The following is a 22,632-nucleotide window of genomic DNA, read 5'->3' on the forward strand; positions in this document are numbered from 1 at the left end:
TTTTGGGTCTTTTTCTTATATAGACTCCTATTGCACCCCACCCCGTCCCAATTTTTCACACTTGCTGTCTTGTCATCCTACCCCAACGGCTTTTCTGAAAAATGAGCCACTAGAGGTCTGGTGCTGCAACCAGCCCCCTGTGCTGGTGTGGAAGGTCACTGGGGCATCACAAAGACACCAATGTCCACCAGTGATGGTGAGCTTGCAGAAGCAGAGTGTGTGTGTTTAAGGAAGGAAATTATTAAATTCACAGGCTAAAAACTTGGTTAAGTTGAAGTATTTCCAAGGACTCATTCTCATTCACACTAAGACTGTTCTTGTTTGGTATAAAATGGCCTTGCAGTATTGCCAACCCTCACAATTTTTTCATGAGTTTCATGACAGTTGATGTATTTGTTAGAGCCCCAGCTCCTGGAAGCTTGTGATTAGATGAGACTCTGGCAACTTCTATCTAAGCAGAGCCCTTATGCCTACAGTCCTCATAATGTACAATTTTTTTTTAACATACTGTTATTCCTCCAGCAACCTGGGCCCTGGCCATGTTCCAGGCACAAGCAATTTTTGCTCAGGTGAGAATTCAGGATTTGCTTTCCAATGAGAGTAAGATGAACACACTGAGTGTTGTGTGTAGAATACTTTCTGTCAAAGGCACTTACCTGGGATGGGGCAGTGTCCTATTGCCTTTGAATGATTTTAGGAGTATGTAGCCAGGATGGGGTAGGTATTCTCTTTAAATCTATATTTCTTTGTATGAGGGAGAAGAGACAGTGCCACCTGGCATAGCAGGGGTTAAAGAAAACCTGTGGGTTTAGCTAGCCCCGCTCTGCTATGCCTGCAGCCAATGCCAGGCCTGGAGGGAGGAGAAAAGAAGGGAGCTGGGGCCAGTCAGGGGCTGACTGGTGAGGGAGCAGGAGTTCCATATTTGTTTGCCTGCAGGAATGGTGTAGCAACTTGCCAGCCAACACAGCCACCGGAGGTAAATAAGGAAGCCAGCCAGCCAGCCTTCCCCCTGCCAGGGGGCGCCTGCAGATAAGTCTCAACTTATCTGCAGGGTTTGGTCCTGCTTTGAGCAGAGGGTTGGACTAGATGACCTCCTGAGGTCCCTTCCAACCCTGAGATTCTATGATTCTAACTGTGGGACAACTGGACTGGTGGGGCTGTGCCCCAAACTAAAGAGACTTTAGTAGGAAGCAGCCCAGGGAAACTGGTTTTGAAGCAACCCTTCCCCTGGCAGGGAGGGACACTCATCTCCCTGTTTAGGGGTTGAACCACACAGGGCCCTGGGATGGGACCTGATGGAGAGGGAGGGCCCAAATCCCCCTACACCCTCTTTGAGCAATGAGCTAGCCACTAGGCCATCTGGCCACTGAAGGCTCTATCATGCCTTCCTTTAAAGATTGGGGCTGTGGTGGGAAACTGCCCATGAGTAACCTTATCTGCCTTTTAGCTAGGATTTGTTTCTTTATATACATTACACATGACTAAAATTTCACTCACTAATTTCACCCAGATGGGGGAGGGGGGAACAACCTCTACCAGCTGTTTGGTGGCGTTTAGTGCTTTCTAGGAGGGAGGGGGGAGGAGCAGGGATGTGGTATGCTCAGGGGAGGAGGCAGGGATTTGGGGAAGGGGTTGGAATAGGGGTGGGAAGGGATGGGGCATCATTGAAGGGGTGGAGTTGGGGTGGGGCAAGGGGTAGCAGGAGGCTTTTTGTACCTTTATATGAAAAGGTGTCAGTGATGTGGCCCTCAGGCCAATGTACTAGTCCTCATGTGGCCCTTGTGGTCATTTGAGTTTGAGATCCCTGCTCTAAAATATTAACCATGGAGTTTAGCAGATGTCCTAAAAGGAGGTTATGTGAAAGTCCTTTTAATGTGCCGGAGGTGATTCTGTGTGTAAATGAAACTCAGAAGGAGTTTGTTGTGGCTCCACAGAGCAATGCTTCTGTGGTGCAGAAAAAAGACGGATTGTTGCTTAGAAAAAATCCTGAAGAGAAAAATCTTCAGAGTAGTTTTTGCAAGCAGTTTGCTGTAACTGATGGATGTGGAACAGACATGCCAACTGCCGTGCCCCGCCCCCAAAAATGCAGAAATTGGCTTGTTTGGGGCTTACTTGGCTTGTGAGTTGCTTTTTGGCTAGTCTTTGGCTTGTAGCTTGTTACTTGTGGTAGCTTGTTACTTTTTTTATCAGCTCTCAGCAAGCAGGGGCAAGGGAGGAAGAGTCAGGGGTGCACAGTGGGCCCACCACAGTCCCAGACTGCACGCCAGGGGGATCTAGTCACATGGATGTTATATCCTTGGGGGCAGCCGGTTTAGGAAGAAATCACTTGAGGCCAGAAAGCAGACAGCTAACAAAGCTACCATTTATTTACAGACACGGAGCTCACCTAACCGGCGGAAGCTGGCTGGGCTATCCCCTAATAATCTAACTCAGTTGCCACAGGAACAAAAACCATGACAACCAAATACACAACAATGGAGTATTGGGGTTCTTAGGCATTGGCTTGTTTTGGCCTTGTTTTGAAATGGGATTATCTTGACTTTTGGTTTATTGTGAAATTTGGGGTGCTTATTTACTGTGTGAAAGTTGGCAACTGTGGTGTGGAAGTGATTTGATTGAGTTAAGAAAACAACAGTTTGTTTAGGAGATTTGTTTCAGTTCCTAACTGCCAGAGTCTTTTCTGAGCTGTATAGATGCTTTGATCTTGTTTTAGAAAGATTCAGTGTGGATAGTCTAGAGAAGGTTTCAGATTTGGGAAGGGGAATTGTTAAAGAAATTGAGCAGCCCTGTAGCCAAGTGACTGGGCTTGGCCAGCATGTTCTCCACACTGATTCTTTGAGTAAGCAGTCTGTAACTCAGGTTCTGGTTACTGGTTTTTTAGAACAGCTTTATGACTGAATGCACAAGGATGCAGGGAAGAGCAGGCAAACTCATACCCTTAGACACTTTGGATTTGTTTGGTATCTCTTTAAAACAGGGTCCAGTCTCTAAGCTGGTGTGGTGGTGGATCCACAAGCAAGCATGCAGGAGAGTGTTAGTGTAGATCAGGGGTGGGCAAACTTTGGCACTGCAAAACTGTACGGAGGGCTGGGTTGGGGAGGCTGTGCCTCCCCAAACAGCCTGGCTCCTGCCCCCTCCCACTTCCCACCCCCTGACTGCCTCATGGTGGGTATGAAAGCTCACAACATTAACAATTCAGAGATATTCAAATAAACTCTATATTTAATAAAGATACATTTAGTGGAAATAAAAATAAAACCCTACTTATTATTATAAATATACCATCAACAACATATTACAATAACTAAACCAAACTTAACACCTTTCCACACCCTTTCTGATTATGTGAACAATGCAGCTCGTCACCCTTTCTTACAATGGCATCAAAGTCCGGTGTCATTCTTGTGGAAATCAGCAATACTGAGCTGAGATGCTGATCAGTTAACTGGGATCTGTAGTGAGATTTGTTGTAATTCATCAGGGAAAATGTTTGTTAGCACACATAGATGGAGTCAAGCAAAACAAGGATTTTCTGTGCCACCTTGTGGATATTTGGGAACTTTGTTTCACTGAAGGCGGCATAAAACTCATCCAGTTTTTTTGAATTGTACTTTTCCTTCAAGGTGGAATCACAGCAGAGATCAGTGAGCTCCAGCTGTAATTCTTGTGGGGCTTTCTTGTAGTCAAATAACAGTTAGCATGCCACCAGCTCCAGTGCCTTCTCTAGCTTCTCAAAGTCAGAAAATCAATGACAAAATTCGCTGTGCAAGTCACTCAAAATTCTGCTGTACTTTTCTCTTTGCTCTGGTGACACTTCCAAGCATTTCAGTGTTGGAAAGTGAGCAAACACTTTGTCCTTAGTTTTGTTTTCAAAACAAATAACTTGGCTTTGAAAGCTGTCACACTAGAATGCAAAATGTGTACAAACACACTCTTTGCTTGCAGGTTTAAGTTCATTTAAATGTGCCAAGATATCCCCACCAAAGCAAGGTCACACACCCAGTTTGAATTCTTTAATTCGGGGAAATCATTTTCTTTCCTCTGCATCTCCAGAAAAGTGCAAATTTCATCTGAGCTCCCACACTCGCTGCGATACCTTTCCTAGGCTGAGCCAGCGGATATTTGTATAATAAAGTAAGTCCTGGTGTTCAGCATCAGTGTCTTCGAGAAGGGAAATAAATTGCCGATGATTAAGTCCCCTCGCTCTTATGTAGTTCACTGTTTTCACTATTGTGCAAACAACATGACCAATGTCCAAGACATTTTTGCAGAGGGCCTCCTGATGTATAATACAGTGCAGAAAAATCACCTCTTTATGATGGTCATCTTCTTTTACTTTGTCCTGAATTCTTTTTAAAAGTCCTATGTTTTTCCCTGTTAAATTTGGTGATCCATCTGTGGTTACATTTGCCAGTTTACTCCAGGGGAGCTTCAGATGTTCAAGGTACCCGGACACCCTCTCGTATAAATCCGATCCCTTAGTTGTAACTTTCATTGATTCCATTGATAAAAATTCCTCTGATTTCAAATTTGTCGTCAATTCCTCTGACAAAAATCAGTAACTGTGCTATGTCCTTAATGTCAGTGCTGTCATCGAGAGCTAATGAAAACAATATAAAGCCCTGTGCTTTCTTGTTCAACTTGGAAGCCAAATGTTCATCAATCACTTCTGCACAGCGTGTAACAGTTCTTTGTGACAAACTAATGTTCTCAAATTTGTTTTGGTATTCCAGGCACAGCAGGCCAGAAACATCAGCCATGCATTCTTTCATAAACTCCTCTTCAGCAAAAGGCTTATTTTGTTTAGCGATTTTAAACACCAGAATGTAACTTGCCTTTGTAGTGGCTTCCTGAATTGCAGACCGTCGCACATAAATATTTTGCTGAGTTTTTAAGTTTGTGGCGAGTTGCTCAGCTTTTCTTGCCCTTTCTTCAGTTGTTAAATTGCTGCCATAATTAGGATGTTTCATTGAAAAATGGTGGTTCAAGTTGTCCTCTTTGAACACCGCGATGCTCTCCTGACAAATCAGGCATACGGCCTTCAAGTTCACATTTGTGGAAAAAATATTTTGTATTCCATACTTTGTTGAAAACCCGATACTCATTGTCCACTTTTCTTTTTCTTTTTTTTGCAGCACTCATTTTTGAAAGGGAGAAGAAAATCCTAATTGCTGCCCTTATTTCAAACAACTGTTTTACAAGATGGCAGCACTGGGAAAAAACTGGGCCCTCTCTTTAGCCTGGATTTGTCAGGTGTCAATGCCCCTGACAATTTTGAGCCATGGCGCTCTATCCTAGAATCCATGTGGACAAGAAGAGGCAGGTATAAACTCCCTGTAACTTTATGCCCCAGCCTCCCCACCCCCCAAAAAAAATTCTTACTGTTGTACTTTGCATTCTGTTTGCACAGTTGTGGTCATTAAAAGTTTGTATATAATAAGGGATTTTACTGTGGTGTGGCAAGAGGATTCATGAGGGGTGGCACGGGGGGCTTCATGGGGTGGTACCAGAAACTCCTACCGGCCCTGCTGGCAGTGTGACACCAAAGCAGCTGTGCCACGTGCAGAGGAACCCAGGGGGGAGGAGCTTCAGCCCTGGGAGGTTTCCCTCAACTCGAGGGTGGGGCCATAGGAAAGAGGGAGGGGATTTGGCTCTCTGCTGCTGCATAGAGGTGGTGAGGTCATACCTGAGGAATGTGGCATTTTGTGTGCAGAATCTTCCCTGAAGACTGCTCATCACTGAGGAGCACCGGGTGGAGCGCAGCAAAACCCCCGGTACCGCTACCCTGGCCAAAGTGCCGGCTAGAGCGCGACAAAACCCCCGGCCCCGCTCCCCTGACTGGAGCTCACGGGCTGGAAAAAATGGCCTGTGGGCCATAGTTTGCCCATCCCAGTCTAGATTCTGACTCAGGTTGTACCATTGCTTCTTTGACCTCAGCATTTAGCCAGTATTTGGGGACTTCTAGGTTCTTCCATTGGCAGGAAAAGTTAATTATAGGAGTGATGTTATGAGTGTAATATAATATTTCATTGAAAGGTGACAGGGCAAGAAAGAGTTAGTTAACTCACAGACTGACCTGACCCATGACCGAACTTTAGAGACTGGTTAGGAAGATGTGTAAATGAATAGAGCTTTGAAATGCAAGTCTGCATTGTTAGAGATAGAAGAGCAGCTGTTTGCTCAGGTCTTGTGATGTAAGCAAACAAGTCTTGTCTATTGCTATAGCTTTAATTCAAAGATCGAAAAAAGGAGTATTAATATTTAGGAAGACACTTAAGGGAAACTGTATTATTGTCTATATGTCTCTTTGAAGGTTATGGTAACCTGTATCTGAACTGTTAAATGGTTAAATTATCCTGTGCTAATTGCCATGATGTTTGGAAGAAGGAAAGTTAAGACTACCATTTTCTCAGGCCAAAAGGCTGCAGGAAATGCATAAAAACCCTGGAACATGATTCTTCTTCATCTCAGATCTGCTTTGGATTTCAAGAAGGGGAAACCTTAAGCCTTAAGAATTGAGATCCCCAGTCACTAACTAGAGTCACCCTGAATATGGACATAGTCCATAGGGTATAGTCCAATTTCTAAAAGGACTTTTGGCAACTAAAAGCTCATCTCTGCTATGTATCTGAACCTCAAGAATTGAATTCAAGTCTGTATGTATATTGATCTTTTAACCAACACTTTTCTTTTTTTTTAAATAAATTTTAGCTTAGTTAATAAGAATTGGCTCTAAGCGTGCACTTTGGGTAAGATCTAAGTTATCATTTGACCTGGGTCTGGGGCTTGGTCCTTTGGGATCAGGAGAACCTTTTCTTTTATATGATTTTCAGTAATCATCCTATCTGACATGTATGTTTGGATGGGGGCCTGAGGCTGGGTGCTTTAAGGGAACTGCAGACAGTTACTGAGCTGGTACCTCCAACCAAGACAATGAAAAGGGGGAAAATAGCGGAAGAGAAGAGATGAGGTTGAGAATTTGTCCTCTGACTGCAGCTGTCTTCTCCTCACTTGGCCTCAGGTTCCCTAAGACCCTGGTTCCCTCTGGTCCCTGTTCTTGGCCTGGCTACTTCTGCTCCCCTGCCAGGGTCCCCACTTCTAGGAAAGTCCTGGCACTCTGTGGAGATCAGCCAGCATTGGGCCCCTGCACCCATACAAGGTCCAGCATAACCAGTGAACTCTAGTTTGCAAGGCTCTCAGGCTACTTGTCCATTCCAGCTGCAGGAGGGGGGTCTGGGGCCAGACTGAGGAGACCTAGGAGAGTCTGTGGAGCAGCTTCCTGGCACCAGAATGGGAAGTTGACCGTGATGGGAAGGAAGCACTGACTGGAGATGCTCTTGGGAATGCAGGTAGTTACACAGGCTGCTCTGGAACTGGCCATGAGTTATCAGCTGGATAAGATCTATTGAAGTCAATGGAATCACACTAAAACTGGGTCAGTGTTATTGTTGTTGTGTCACATTGGCTACACTGTCCTGTGTAATGTGAACTGGCCACTTAGCTGTAATTTAGCTCCCCCAGACCCTGATGCTCCAGACAAATGGGGGAAAAAAATCCCCAGCACTTGACAGGATACAAAAAGTCACTTCAGGTGGAACTGGACAGAAAACCAAGGTCTCCACTGTGTAAAGCCTAAAAACTAGCCACACTTTCCTACTGCCTTTTGGGATGAATACAGAAAATAGATATGATCTGGTTACCTATCATACCCACCACTGCACAATTATCCCACACTCGGCCAGGAAGAGAACTCGGGTGTCCTGATTACTAATATTCTAAACTGTCTAGTAGGCTCCTGTGTAACCCACCAGCAAAGTATCTGTCAATTCCCCTCCAGAGGTTGGCCCTCAGACGTAATAGCAATTCTTCCTGAAGTTCCAGTGGTGGAGATGAGTGCAGGAGACCAGAGAGGTCATAGTACAAACCCTGTTGCTGTGGGAGTGGGGATTAATTTGGCGTATATTTTAGTTTTCTTTTTTTAAATAGTTTATTTAATTCACATGATCATTAAAACCATTATGGGCTATTGATTCTGATGTGATGAATCATAAAACCCAAGAGTCCCACACTGCAAATATCTGTCATGTATTTTGTTTACTTGTGTCACGCACCAGCAGTTTTGGGGGTTGGGAGCTGAAGTGACCAAACCAGCTCTCTTCAGCTGAACAATTCTTGACATACATGTAATATAAAGCGTATGCCCCAGAGTGTAGAGGGGATAGCAACATATTACAGTAAGGTCCAGGCTATCATGAGATTGTCACACGCACACATACCCTCATTGCTGTTAGGGTGACACAACCAATTGGAGGTGAGGGGGAATCCCATGTCTGCCTTCAAAATTACAACTGGGAAATTAAAAGGAAATAAATGAGAAAACATATGCTTCATTTCTCTTAAGCAAAAGTCAGGCTTAAAAGGAGCGGAGAGGGAATTTTCATAACCAGTCTGACTTTCTGCACCATTTTATAAATCTTTGTATCCCTCTTGTATTCTCTTTTCTTCACGCCTTTCTTTCATTTTATCCAGTTCTACATATCACTTTTTATAGCACACTTTTCCCATCTATTTCTCTGTCTCCTTAACTCTACTCTAGTCACATTCACAGATCATTCCACCTCAGGTTCCCAGTTCTCTCCCCTGAGTTTTTCCTTTCCCCTCTCTGTGTCTCGAGCTTTTTCCCTTCTCAGGATTGTTTTTGCTTTCACTCTTCATTTCAGTTTCCCCCACTTTCCTTAGGCTTCTCCCTTTATTCTTGTTTCACTCCCCTCCCCCCCTTTCTTTTCTTCTCTCCTTTCTGGTTAAACCTGCCCTGTACTTCCCTCTCCAGTTCATAGGGCCAGCTCACATTCATCCAGATGATCTCACCACCCCCAACTCTTTCCCACAGCAGCATCCCCATGATGGCTTGGAGGTCACACTCCTCAATCCCTGGGTCTCCCTACCCCAGGTTCTCTGCTGATGCAGAGCCTCCAGTTAATCCCCCAACCCCAATTAATTAATGTTGTGTCCTGGTCACCCCACATCTGCCTGTCCCCCAGCACCGCTATTAATTAGGGCACTGCTCCTCACCTCTGACCTTGAACCTGCATTGGGGGGATAGCTCAGTGGAGCATTGGCCTACTAAACTCAGGGTTGTGAGTTCAATCCTTGAGGGGGCCGTTTAGGGATGTGGGGCAAAAATCTGTCTGGGGATTGGTCCTGCTTTGAGCAGGGGGTTGAATTAGATGACCTCCTGAGGTCTCTTCCAACCCTGATATTCTATGATCAATTCTGACCATGAAGCCACCACATCTTCCTCTGCTCCTCCAGGCATATGTACTCCTTCTGCAGCTCCAGGAGTTCTTTACCTCCTCCCCATTCCCATCCCTTGTGCTCCCAGAAGTGAGAGGGGAGATTAGGTACTGGGGTTTGGGAGGACAGGAATCCTCCACAGTCAGATGAGTGAGGGGTTAGTTAGATGACAGTGCTCCAGGGTCATAGACTGGGCTAGAGAAGACTATTTTTTTCATCCCCAGTGGCCAGGATCCAGGTCAGAGTTTTCTCATGGGCCAGGTGGCCAGCTGCAGGGACATCATGGGACAGCTGCAGAACTGCACGTTAATGGCATCGTGGAATGACGAATTGCACTCGAGTTTCCTCAGTCTGGGGTTTGCAGGTGATCTGGTATAAGCAATCCCCCATCAACTCAAAATGGGGGTATGTGGTGGCCTGAGGGGGAACTGTCAGGGTCCCATTAACCCTAGCCAATTGCTAGGTCCTCCCATTGGTCACAATTAAAGTCCATCCCCAATGCTGGGGACTCTTTCTGGTTGGGTCCCCTGGGTTTCCCTCCTTCTTCCAGGGTGTCAGGTTTAGGGCTGTCCATGCCTTGGTCATCCCAGTTGGGGTCCCCCCGGGCATGGTCAGCTTCCTCTATGGGTTCACCTTCAAATGCAGCTTCTACAGGTGAGGCTCTACCAGCCACTGCTTGCAGGAGGCCGCAAAGCCCTTCCAGTCTTGGCCCAAGATGACTGGGTACGCCAACTTTGGGGCTAGCCCAGCCATCTGGGTCTGGATTTCCCCTTTCATGGTCAGGGTTGCCTGGGCCTTGGGGTATGGCCAAACATCCCCATGGATACACTGGAGCTGCACGACCCCAAGGGGTGGGTCGGGCAGTGGAACGAGACCCTGGAAGACAAGCATCTGCCCACACCCCAAATCAATAAATGGGGGCTCCATTCACCATCATAGGGATAGTCAGCTTACCTGATAGTGCTGCTTCCAAGCCCGGGCCTCTCTCGAGTAGACCTGCCTGAAATTGCAGTCCATCATCGGGCACTCTCGATGGAGGTGTCTGAAATGGCCACAGGTGAAACAGGGGCCAAGTTCAGGGTGTCATGGCTGGTCTGATGCAGTAGGTGATGGGGCGGGTGGCTCTGCGGCCTGGAGTCTCCCTTCAATGGGGTCATCTATCAGTGGCCCCCACTCTCTCCAGGGCCTTCGTTGGGCCTGGCCGACTTCCCATCCCTCCAAGGGTCTTGGCCCAGGTTAGGGCTCGCTCCTCTGGCCCCGGGTCTTCTCTTCACGAGAATGGACTGGCACGGCGGTTGGAGGACGGGGCCCTGGTCCTACAGGGGTCTCTGCTACCTGAAAGTTCTCCTTCAAAGCTATGGCCTTGCTCAGCATAGTCGGCTGGTGGCGTATGACCCAAGTCCTTCCGCATGCTGGAAGGATATGCAAAAAATCCTCAAGCGTCACTTGTTCTGCTAGCTCGGCCCCCGTATGCTTTTCTGGCTGTAGCCATCACCAGCATGCCTCTCTCACCTGCTAGGCTAGTGCTCTAGACCGGACTCCCGGAGTGTACGTCTTCTCCCATAGCCGCCGCTTAAACATCTCAGTGGTGATCTCCAGGGCATCAAGGATTGCAGCCTTCAGTCATTCACAGTCATTGGCTTCAGCCATGGGAAGCGCCCTATAGGCGGCCTGGGCTGGACCCGTTACATATGACACCAACAAAGTGGCCCATTGGGCCGAGGGCCATTTAGCTGGGGAGGCAACTCTCGCAAACATAATTTTAAAACGTCTTGGGGTCATCGTCAGGCCCCATCTTGGTCAGGTGTACGGGCATGACAGGATCAGGGGGTCGCATGGCCCCACTGGGGTTGGGATGCTCTGGGTTCGGCCAAAGGGCCATGAGCTGCTGCAGGCATTGCTGCTGTTGCTCGCAATTTTGGGCCCCCAAATCCCGAATCAGCTGCTGCTGTTGACTGCCGAGTTGTTGTTGCAGCAGCTGTTGTTGCTGCTGCTGGCTCTCGGCAAGCCATTTGATCAGCCATTCAATCTCCATCCTCTACATACCAGGGACGGGTGGAGGGTTCTATTGTACCTTATAGTTAGCTCGTTCCCTTATCTCAGGGGCGGGGACGTTGCCCACATTCTCCACCACGTGCAATGGTCCCTTACTCTCCCATGGTGAGGGAGGCCACTCAGTCCGGTCCCGTCTGGCCAGGACCAGAGTCCGCAGGACAGTCAAGAACCCACAATAGGGCTGAGCGACCAACAGTCACAGGCAGGCTTTAGCCTGGGCTTGGGTGGCTCAAGCTGCCAGCCCTTAAACAGAGTCTATAACTGAACTGGGGCCTGGGCTTGAGGAGGCTCAGGCAGCCAGCAACAAACAGTCTACACGTGGGCTGGGGGCTGGGTTTGAGAAGTCTCAGGTGGACAGCAAACAGACCACAAGGGTGACTGGTAATGGAGGCTCCTTCTCCAGAGCAGTGTTACCTGGGGTTCTTTAAACACAAAGCTCTTGCTAACTTTTACTCTGTGCCAGGTGGTATCAGGAAATAAATCAGGGGAGACACGGCCATCCGACTGATAGATGGATGGCATAAAGAGGACAACACAAGAGTGCTTTCACTTAAAGCTAAACTTTACTTAGTCTCAAGCACTTACACACGTCCACAACAGGTTAGTAAAACACCCCCAACCCCCGATAATTACTGAAGCTAAGTGTGGGTTCTCAAGTGGCACAGCGGCAGCCCGTCTTCTGGTGGGGAACACAAGATGCATCCAGTGGGAGAGACCAGACCCCAAAGAGTTCCCCATATCTCAAACTTTTTCCCATTATTTATTCATTAGCAATAGAATATGTCCCTTAAAAAAAAAAAACTTGTTAAGCAAGCAGTTTCAATAGTCAAGCAAGAGGTTTTCTTCTGATTATTGATTAACCAGGTGTGTTTTTTTTCCCAGAGTTTGCAGCCTTGAGACCCTGTTAGACACATTCCTGAGGGCACATTCTGCTCTTCTAAAATGCATGTATCAGCAACTTCAACACAATTCTTATCAGGAAGGGTGCAAGGTCAAGCTGCCCTTTCTGTGGCACCCAAAACCCCCTCCCTTCCTTCCTTGATTAAGCTAAGCTTGCTACATGGCCACTTTACGGCCTGCTGATTTGGCTGCTTTTAGCAATACAAAATGGTGGTTTCAGGCATTTTACTGGTTTGCCAAAATCTCCCCGTACATTTTCCCTCCTTAAAGATCACCTTTCACACAAGGGGGCCTTTACATGGTCGCTGTCACAATTTTTCTGGATGCACTTGAGTTAAGATCCAGTGAAAACTCAAGGCTCTCAGCTGAAACCGAGCAAATGATCTTCTTGTTGGCATCCCATATACAGCAGCATAGCAATTGACAAGCAATCATTTTGGCCTCCTTTCCCATTTGAGGGAGGGGGCGATATGTTCCTTTCCCAGGGGTATGAGTGCCGGTGGCAGTAACCATTGACTCATCTCTCGGGGGGGCTTGCAATTGTCAGATTTTGCGCCAGGTCCAGCATGTCAACAGGCTGGTAACAAAAACCACTACTATTTGGCACCTCAAGATTAATATGATGGGGTGTAGGGTCAAATTCAGGATGCCTGTGCCAGTGGGAGACCATCCCAATAACACTTCCCACCAGTGGTATGACAGGTCCTGGCCAATTCTTGTAAATACCCGTTTAATTTCATTGGCATTATGATGCATGGTGAACCATGACTCTGCGCCCTTCCTGTTTTGCAGTATCTAGATGGTTCTGTAAATCCGGGTGTACAAGCAATGTTTGTAAAGCAGTTAAACCGATTCCAAGGGGCACCGGGGTTACAATAGAATACAAAGTATAAGACATTTTTAACTGACTATGTTTAAATTCAGGTACATGAAATTCAAGATCACATCCCCTAATACCTAAGGATTATGATTTACTTTATGAACATAACTTCATTTGTTTGCCAATACCTCTATGTTAGTAGCATTCGGCACTCCAACGTCTAATCCAGTTCCACCAAAGCAGTTTAATACATTTCTTGGGAGCCTTTTCTTTAGGCTACTCACCCGTCCTGGCTGCCAGACAAATCCAATAACCTTCAGTAGTTCACATTGAGATAGTATTAGGGCAGCTATACCTTCACTGGGCCTTTCTTTCCTTACATCCAATTTTATACAACACCCAGGTGCATTCAGCTGGGCTTGCATGCTAGGAGTTGACAAAGAAGTAATAATTGGCACACTGATTTTTGGGACCAGTGTACCACCAGTTTACATATGATAACTTACATGACACCATTTAGATACACATTATGACAACAGTGTGTTGGGGGTAGTGAGTGTCATCCTTCCGATGAGTTACACTGATTTCTGATTCAGTTGTCATTGAGGGACTCTCAGCATCACATGGGGTATTTCAGAAATATTTTGGCCCTGGCATTTCTACACAACACCATCCCATTGTCACTTCTCCTGTCCCATTGTCTCTCTCTGATAGATGGCTTTTCCCTTCAGTGACTTCATTCCCAGGATCTGTTTTCCATCCAACTCCACTCACTCCCACTCTCCCACTTTGGGCCTGTATACAATATCAAACTGCCTGCCCAGGCATCTGGTTACTGAACAGAACCGCCCCAGTCCAGCTAACGCCATGGTAGGGTTTGCAATAGAATAAAATTCTGCCAAATGTTCCCCTTCCCCCAAGTCTTGCTGGGGCCTGCAGATGCCCTGTGAGGCAGTGCAACTAAGGGCACAGATGGGACCTTGATCAGTTCTGTCTGCACTGAGGATTCTGAGAGCCACATGTGCTCAGTGGCTCCCCCAAAACAACAGAGAGTGCAGGGGGCCGCCCACACCCTGAGGTCGGCACCACCATGTTGTGCGAAGGACACTTGGCAAAATTATTGTACTTAGTGATGGACGCTGTGGGCAGGGGGAGCTATATCATTCAGTCATTCAATGTTTTTTGAAAACTTACCACGGACCTCAAAAATTGGACACGTTGCCTACCCCGTCCACACCTCTCCCAACACCATTCCTCCCTTCCTTGGCTCCAGCCTTCTCTGTTCCTGGATCCCTCCCTTCTGCCCACTTAGCCCTTCCCTGGGATCTCCCCACCCACTTCTCAGAGCTCCACCTCCCCATACTGGGGTCTCTTCTTTTTCATTTCTGCCAGGGGCTCTTCCTACTTGTGGCCTCTTCCCCCCCCCCCCCATTACATACCCTTCCCCCAAGTCTTCCTCTTGTGATCTTGGCTCTTTACTTCATACTGCTGCAGCCCCCATACCACTCCACCCTAGTGTAAGCGGGGGAATGGTCCCACTATTGTGGGGAACTTTCCTGGCTTATACACTACCCGTGTGGAATTGGCTAGAGAAAGGATCTCAGTCCTCACCCCCACTTCCTTTACACAGAAGCCTGCCTGACCTCAAGGGCTCCCCTTCCACTCTCCTGTGTGGTAGAGTCCATGTAACCCCAACAATGCTGGGCCCAGGATTCCTCGGGGACTTGACCCACAATCTTGTCATGGTCATTTAGGACAAAGGCTAGAGTGTCCCCACTCTGAGCTGCTCTCTCCACTCTGGACACTCCCCTGACCCACTGATCATTACATACATTTCAAAGCAAATACAATTTATTGAACAGCAGCCAATTAAAAAAACAAGGAAAAATGTAAAAGGTTAAAGGAAACAAGTAACCCCACTCTGTGGCATGGGGACATCACAAACAGCAGTCTGCAATATAAGGGCAGTTCACAGTCTCTGCCTCACCTCCCAGGCCTCCTGCCCTGGCTGTGCTGCAGGGATGCTGCAGGTCGGACACTTGCTCTGAGGATGGCCACACACCCCCAGGCTCTAGGTGGCAGGACTCTTCTCCCCAGCATCGGCCCCCGCATCAGGGTTATGGTTCACTGCCAATTCTGGCCTGCAAGGCCTCTTGGCTGGTGGGATCTCCCTGCACTGGGCCCGCTGCCAGGGTCCCCCTCGCTCTCCCCAGCTGCTCACCACAGCCGGCTCCGGACTGCTCCAGCCCCAGCTCCAGCCCCATCTTCACTCTGCCTCAGCGCTGCTGGTGTTCTGCCTCCAGCTCAGCTCTCCGGGCCGCTCCTCCGGTACCGGCTGCCGTGGCTCTGCCCCCAGCACAGCTCTGATCCCTGGGCTGCTTCTCTCCTTCTGGCTGGTGTGGCTCTAGCTCGGGCCCCTGAGCAGAGAGAGGATGGGACCCCACGCTCCTTACGCTCTCATTGGCCTGCCTGCTTTGTCAATCAGGTTGACCTGGAGCATTTGCCTCTCCCCATTGGCCCTGGGGACTGTCAGTCCAAGGTACTGGTTTCTCACCTGAACGTCCCCTTTCTTTTGTTACTGGGAGAGGGCCATCCAAAAATCCCCACTAAGTTTCAGTAAAGGGACATCAGTCCCCCTTACATCAGCAACAGCAGCCGCCCCTGACATTGTATCTACACACATCTCAGAATCAGGGGGAGGTGGTGGCAGGCAGGTGATACCCTAGACCATCCCTATGGGAACACACCTGGGGGCTGGTCAGCGCTGGGAGGGGACAGGCTCCTCCATGGGTGTCACACAAAAGAACAGCTTACAAGAAGTGGAAGATTGGACAAATAACCAAGGAGGAGTATAAAAGTATTGCTCAGGCATGCAGGTGTGAAATCAGGAAGGCCAAATCACACTTGGAGTTGCAGCTAGCCGGAGATGTTAGGAGTAACAAGAAGGGTTTCTTTAGGTATGTTAGCAACAGGAAGAAAGTCAAGGAAAGTGTGGGCCCCTTGCTGAATGAGGGAGGGAACCTAGTGACAGAGGATGTGGAGAAAGCTAGTGTACTCAATGCTTTTTTTGCCTCTGTCTTCACAGACAAGGTCAGCTCCCAGACAGCTGCACTCTGCAGCACGGTATGGGGAGGAGGTGACCAGCTCTCTGTGGAGAAAGAAGTAGTTCGGGGCTATTTAGGAAAGCTGGAAGAGCACAAGTCCATGGGGCCGGATGCGCTGCATCCGAGGGTGCTAAAGGAGTTGGCCGATGAGATTGCAGAGCCATTGGCCATTATCTTTGAAAAATCATGGCGATCGGGGGAGGTCCCGGATGACTGGAAAAAAGCTAATGTAGTGCCCATCTTTAAAAAAGGGAAGAAGGAAGATCCAGGGAACTACAGGCCAGTCAATCTCACCTCAGTCCCTGGAAAAATCATGGAACAGGTCCTCAAGGAATCAATCCTGAACCACTTAAAGGAGGGGAAAGTGATTAGGAACAGTCAGCATGGATTCACCAAGGGCAAGTCATGCCTGACTAACCTAATTGCCTTCTATGATGAGATAACCGGCTCTGTGGATGAGGGGAAAGCAGTGGATGTACTATTTCTGGATTTTAGCAAAGCTTTTGATACAGTCTCCCACAGTATTCTTGCCAGCAAGTTAAAGAAGTCTGGGCTGGATGAATGGACGGTAAGGTGGATAGAAAACTGGCTAGATGGTCGGGCTCAACGGGTAGTGATCAATGGTTCCATGTCTAGTTGGCAGCCGGTATCAAGTGGAGTGCCCCAAGGGTCGGTGCTGGGGCCGGTTTTGTTCAATATCTTCATTAACGATCTGCAGGATGGTGTGGACTGAACCCTTAGCAAGTTTGCAGATGACACTAAACTGGGAGGAGTGGTTGATACGCTGGAGGGTAGGGATAGGATACAGAGGGACCTAGACAAATTAGAGGATTGGGCCAAAAGAAATATGATGAGGTTCAACAAGGACAAGTGCAGAGTCCTGCACTTAGGACGGAAGAATCCCATGCACTGCTACAGACTAGGGACCAAATGGCTGGGTAGCAGTTCTGCAGAAAAGGAGCTAGGGGTTACGGTGGACGAAAAGCTGAATATGAGTGAACAGTGTGCCCTTGTTGCCAAGAAGGCTAATGGCATTTTGGGTTGTATAAGTAGAGGCATTTCCAGCAGATCAAGGGATGTGATCATTCCCCTCTACTCAGCACTGGTGAGGCCTCATTTGGAGTACTGTGTCCAGTTTTGGGCCCCACACTACAAGAAGGATGTGAATAAATTGGAGAGAGTCCAGCGGAGGGCAACAAAAATGATTAGGGGACTGGAGCACATGATTTATGAGGAGAGGCTGAGGGAACTGGGATTGTTTAGTCTGCAGAAGAGAAGAATGAGGGGGGATTTGATAGCTGCTTTCAACTACCTGAAAGGGGGTTCCAAAGAGGATGGATCTAGACTGTTCTCAGTGGTAGAAGATGACAGAACAAGGAGTAATGGTCTCAAGTTGCAGAGGGGGAGGTTTAGGTTGGATATTAGGAAAAACTTTTTCACTAGTAGGGTGGTGAAGAACTGGAATGGGTTACCTAGGAAGGTTGTGGAATCTCCTTCCTTAGAGGTTTTTAAGGTCAGGCTTGACAAAGCCCTGGCTGGGATGATTTAGTTGGGTTTGGTCCTGCTTTGAGCAGGGGGTTGGACTAGATGACCTCCTGAGGTCCCTTCCAACCCTGAGATTCTATGATTCTATGATTCTATGATTCACTGTCAGGCACAGAGAGTCCCTCCAGCCTGAGCTGGGACTGGGCAGATTATCAAGGGAGATGTGTTTCTAAACCCCTCTTTGTAACCAGTATAAAAATAAGGGTGGAGCGTCCCGGAGAAGATGTCAGTGAAAGTGAAGAGATGGGACTTGTCAGTCACATTGTAAAATGAGACCTCACCCGCCTCATAGTCCAGGAAAATCCCCACTCGGCTGGGCCTGACACTCATGGACAGTGGAGTCAAATGGGACGTGAGGGCCTTGTATTCCCCATATCTCAGACACACTGTCCAGAACCCATTCTCAGGTGATACGTAAATATTCCCCTTCCTTGTCACAGATTCTGTACAAACCCCCAGAGTCCAGTTTGTTTTGTTTCCCACCTCCACTTCCCAATAATGCCTCCCTCCCATCAATTTGTTAAAACCCAGAACAATGGGATAAGTATCAAATCTCTTAAGATTGTCAGGCAGATCCTGTTGTTTGTCTTCATATGTCACAGTTTTCTGATCCTCAGACAGGATGAGGCTGGGATGAGCCGTGTCTGGATCCAGAGTCACATCCACTGAGGAGAGAGCCACAGAGTCACTGCTGGAGACAGGGGTTGGTTACTGGGATCAAAGGGAAATTAACCTGTGTCCCCATTAATTGCTGTGACACAGGGTTGCTGGCCATTTAAAGGGAGTCAGAGGCCCATCTAAGGCCAAGGGGGCAGGAGAAGGAGAGGAGATGGGAAGGGGGGGCGGGTGCTTGTGAGGAACATAGGAGAGGGGAGGGACAAGCACCAGGGACGGGGAGCAGATGGGAAGGGAAGGGGGAAATCTCCCGGGAGTAGGGGGAGGGAGGGGGCAGGCACCAAGGAATCAGAAAGGATATGTGGGGGGGGTATAGGGGAGGGCATCAGGGATGGGGGTGAGGGGCAGACACCAGTGGCACAGGGGTCGGTGCCCGGGTTATGGGGGAAGGGGAGGGACAGGGACCAGAGGGGGAGGGGAGAAGCAGGTGACAGGGGATGGGGCAAAGGGAAAAAAGGGGAGGTGGGTGCTGGGATGGAGGGGAGGGGTAAGCATGAGGGGGGTGGGGATGAGTGGCACGAGAAGCGAAGGGAGAAGATGCAGATGCCATGGGGATATTGGGGTATAGTAGGTTCTGGAGGTGGAGAGAGGGGAGGAGCGCATGACATGGGGATGGGGGAAGGGAGGGGAGTAATGGGGGTTGGGAAGAAGAGAGGGATAAGGGCTGGCAGAGGAAGGGGACAGATGCCAGGGAGGCAGAGGGAGGAAGGGCAGGCTGCAGGAACAAAGGTGGTGGGGGCAAGAGAAGAGGAAAGACAGGTGCCAGTGGGCAGAGGGAAGGTGCTCAGGGGTGGGGCAGGAGGTAGGAATTGGAAGCAGCAGCAAGGGACCTTGAGGGGCAGGTGCTGTGGGAGTTGCAGAGAGGGTTTGGTGCCAGGGGGGCATGGAAGACATTGAAGTAGGGTCTAAAGGCCACTCAGGCTGGTTCCTTGTTGTGCCACAGGCACTGCACAGACAGAGGTGGATCTTTGCCTGTGTCTGACTGACTGAGGAGCACAGATCCCAGTGACTGTGAATAGGATGTGTGCACCTGAGTCACTTCGGGCTGCACAAAAAGAGCTTGGGACTAAATTCCTGGTTTCAGCTCCACTGTGATGTGATCTTTGAAAGGTCATGAAAGACGGGAGAGATTCCAGAAGACTGGAAAAGGGCAATTATAGAGCCAATTTATAAAAAGGGAAATAAGGACAACCTGGGGAATTACAGACCAGTCAGCTTAACTTCTGTACCAAGAAAGATAATGGAGCAAATAATTAAGCAATCAATTTGCAAACATCTAGAAGATAATTAGTTGATAAGTAACATTCAGCATGGATTTGTCAAGAACAAATTGTGTCAAACCAACCTGTTAGCTTTTTTTGGCACAGTAACATGCCTTGTGGATTGGGGGAAGCAGTAGATGTGGTATATCCTGACTTTAGTGAGGCTTTTGATACTGTCTTGCATGACCTTCTCATAAACAAACTAGGGAAATACAACCTAGATGGAGCTACAATAAGTCTGGTGCATAACTGTGAAAAACCATTCCCAAAGAGTAGTTATCATTGGTTCACAGTCATGCTGGAAGGGCATAATGAGTGGGGTCCCGCAGGGATCAGTTCTGGGTCCGGTTCTGTTCAATATCTTCACCAATGATTTAGATAATGGCATAGAGAGTACTTATAACGTTTGCAGATGATACCAAGATGGGAGGGGTCGCAAGTGCTTTGGAGAATAGGATTATAATTCAAAATGATCTGGACAAACTGGAGAAATAGTCTGAAGTTAATAGGATGAAATTCAATAAGGACAAATACAAGTACTCCACTGAGGAAGGAACAATCAGTTGCACACATATAAAATGGGAAATGACTGCCTAAGAAGGAGTACTGCAGAAAGGGATCTGGGGGTCATAGTAGATCACAAACTAAATATCAGAAAATAGTGTAAGACTGTTGCAAAAAAAAGCAAACATCATTCTGGAATATATTATCAGGAGTGTTATAAGCAAGACATAAGAAGTAATTGGTCCGCTCTACTCCACGCTGATTAGGCCTCAACTGGAGTATTGCGTCCAGTTCTGCTCACCACATTTCAGGATAGATGTGGACAAATTGGAAAAAGTCCAGAGAAGAGCAACAAAAATGATTAAAGGTCTAGAAAACATGACCTATGAGGGAAGATTGAAAAAATTGGGTTTGTTTAGTCTGGAAAAGAGAAGACTGAGAGGGGACACGATAACAGTTTTCATGTACTGTACATAAAAGGTTGTTACAAGGAACAGGGAGAAAATTGTTGTTCTTTACCTCTGAGGATAGGACAAGAAGCAATGGGTTTAAATTGCAACAAGGGAGGTTTAGGTTGGACGTTAGGAAAAACTTCCTAACTCTCAGGGTGGTTAACCACTGGAATAAATTGGCTAGGGATGTTGTAGAATCTCCATCATTGGAGATTTTAAGAGCAGGTTAGACAAACCCCTGTCAGGGATGTTCTAGATAATACTTAGTTCTGCCATGAGTGCAGGAGTCTGGACTAGATGACCTCTCAAAGTCCCTTACAGTCCTATGATTTTATTATTCTATTCTATTATTCTAAAACTCCTGCTGACCCTGTTGGCACTGAAACTCACTCAGAGCCTAAGTTTGTGCAGTAAAAGTTCCCTCAGTGCCTGTGCTTCTCCTGTCTCACCATGCATATAGCTGGCTCCTTCTAAGCATGAGGATGCCTGTCCCCTGCCTGAGCCGCAGCATGATCCACGGACTGGGAGAAGACACATGTGCAGCCACCTCACTCGTGTGCCAGACCCAGTTTGGTAAGTGTGCTCAGGGGCTGTCTATCAGATTGGGCCCATCAGACGAGGTCACAGAGAACAGCTGGTGGGGAAGGGCTTCCCTCATAAATGTTAGCCTAGTGGTTAGGATGGGGGGGGGACCCTTGGTTTAAGCGCCACCTCTGCCTGAAGGGGAGAAGGGATTTGAATAGGGCTCAGGACAGTGCTCTACTCACTGGGCTCTGCTGATGTGGGGCATGCCTCAATTTCTCCTGTTGAAAATGTTCCAAGGTGGATAAATAATGAAAGAGTCATTGAAGCAGGGACACTAGCTCCTTGCTCTCCCACCTCGCAGATGGGTGCCCGAACCACCAAGCTGTGGACTCATTCTCAAATTCGCTCTCTGGCCCAATGACCTTTAATTATTTAATCCCCAGTGCAACAGCTACAACAGGGGAGAGTGAGGAAGGCCCAAAACAGCCTCTCTCATACCCAAGGGCAACTCACCTAAGAGGTAGGAACCAGGATCACCCACATTCCAGGCAGATGCTCTAAGCACAGGGCTAAAAGTTATAAGGGAGGCAGCACCACCTGAACCTTCTCTGGCTGCTTTGAGCGGAGTGAGAAAGGCTTCCAATTCATTCCCACAAGAAATGCTGTAGGTGCCTAAGTAACCTGACTCCAGTCGAGGTGTTCCCTTTCGGGGCTGACAAAGCAGAGATAGATACCTGTCTCTGTGAGCCTGATGGGTCTCAGCAGACCCCCTTGTCATCAGTATCTCCCATTGGTTAGCTAATGTGATGCCCCGCCTAGTGTGCTGGCATTTGTGAATCACACTCTGAGATGCCAGTCTCTTACATTCATTGTACAGGGAGCCTGGGCACCTAACTAAGGCTTTGTGAAATGCAGTGTTGTTCCTGTGATTAAAAATTAGGCACTGGAAGTGCTCAGCATCACAACACCTATGTCTCTTGGGGATCCGGGCTTTTGGATTCAAAATACAAGACATTTCACAAAGTCAAACACTCTTGTTTTCTCCCTGTGCCCAGCCAGATTGGCCTACAATGTCCAAAGTTTTCTTCCCAGGCTGGAGAGCACTAAGGAAAAAAATGCAGGTGGGAAGCAGTTTAATTTCACAGTCAGAGGGGGCAAGATCAGAGTTAATATGGGAAGCATCTCCATAGCTCTGAACTCACAACCACAATCAAGAAACCCTTGCTCCTCCCTTGGGGTTTAGACTCCCCAGCTCTGCCATCAGAGTGTGTGAGTCCCCTCCACGGAGATCTCTGGGCCATGGCACTGACACGCTGCCAAGTGAGACTGCACGGCTCATGCCCTCCTCAAACAGCTGCTCCAGGCTGGGGCTGCCCAGATGCTCCCCAAAGAGTTTACAGGCTCTGCAGGCCCCGATGGGAAGTGGTTTCTCTGGGACCCTGAGCTCTGACAGCATTTCTGCTCCTGGCCCAGCTCTCTCTGCCCCTGCGGGGCTG

At 48.1% G+C, this 22,632-nt stretch overlaps 2 protein-coding genes across 2 annotated transcripts in view; one reads left to right on the forward strand and one right to left on the reverse strand.

The window, feature by feature from the left end:
• DHRS7C (dehydrogenase/reductase 7C) overlaps window positions 1-22,632 on the forward strand; it is a 445,910-nt gene that overhangs the window by 310,303 nt on the left and 112,975 nt on the right. The window lies entirely within an intron of this gene.
• Window positions 15,131-22,632, reverse strand: part of LOC120383262 (E3 ubiquitin-protein ligase TRIM58-like) — a 33,700-nt gene continuing 26,198 nt past the window's right edge. Inside the window, exon 7 of the mRNA XM_039501161.1 lies at window positions 15,131-15,486. Coding sequence (XP_039357095.1) covers window positions 15,374-15,486 — 113 coding nt within the window. The 3' untranslated portion in view covers window positions 15,131-15,373. The remainder of the gene's footprint in view (window positions 15,487-22,632) is intronic.

This window comes from Mauremys reevesii, linkage group 15, assembly GCF_016161935.1.
Source record: "Mauremys reevesii isolate NIE-2019 linkage group 15, ASM1616193v1, whole genome shotgun sequence".
Taxonomy (NCBI): domain Eukaryota; kingdom Metazoa; phylum Chordata; order Testudines; family Geoemydidae; genus Mauremys; species Mauremys reevesii.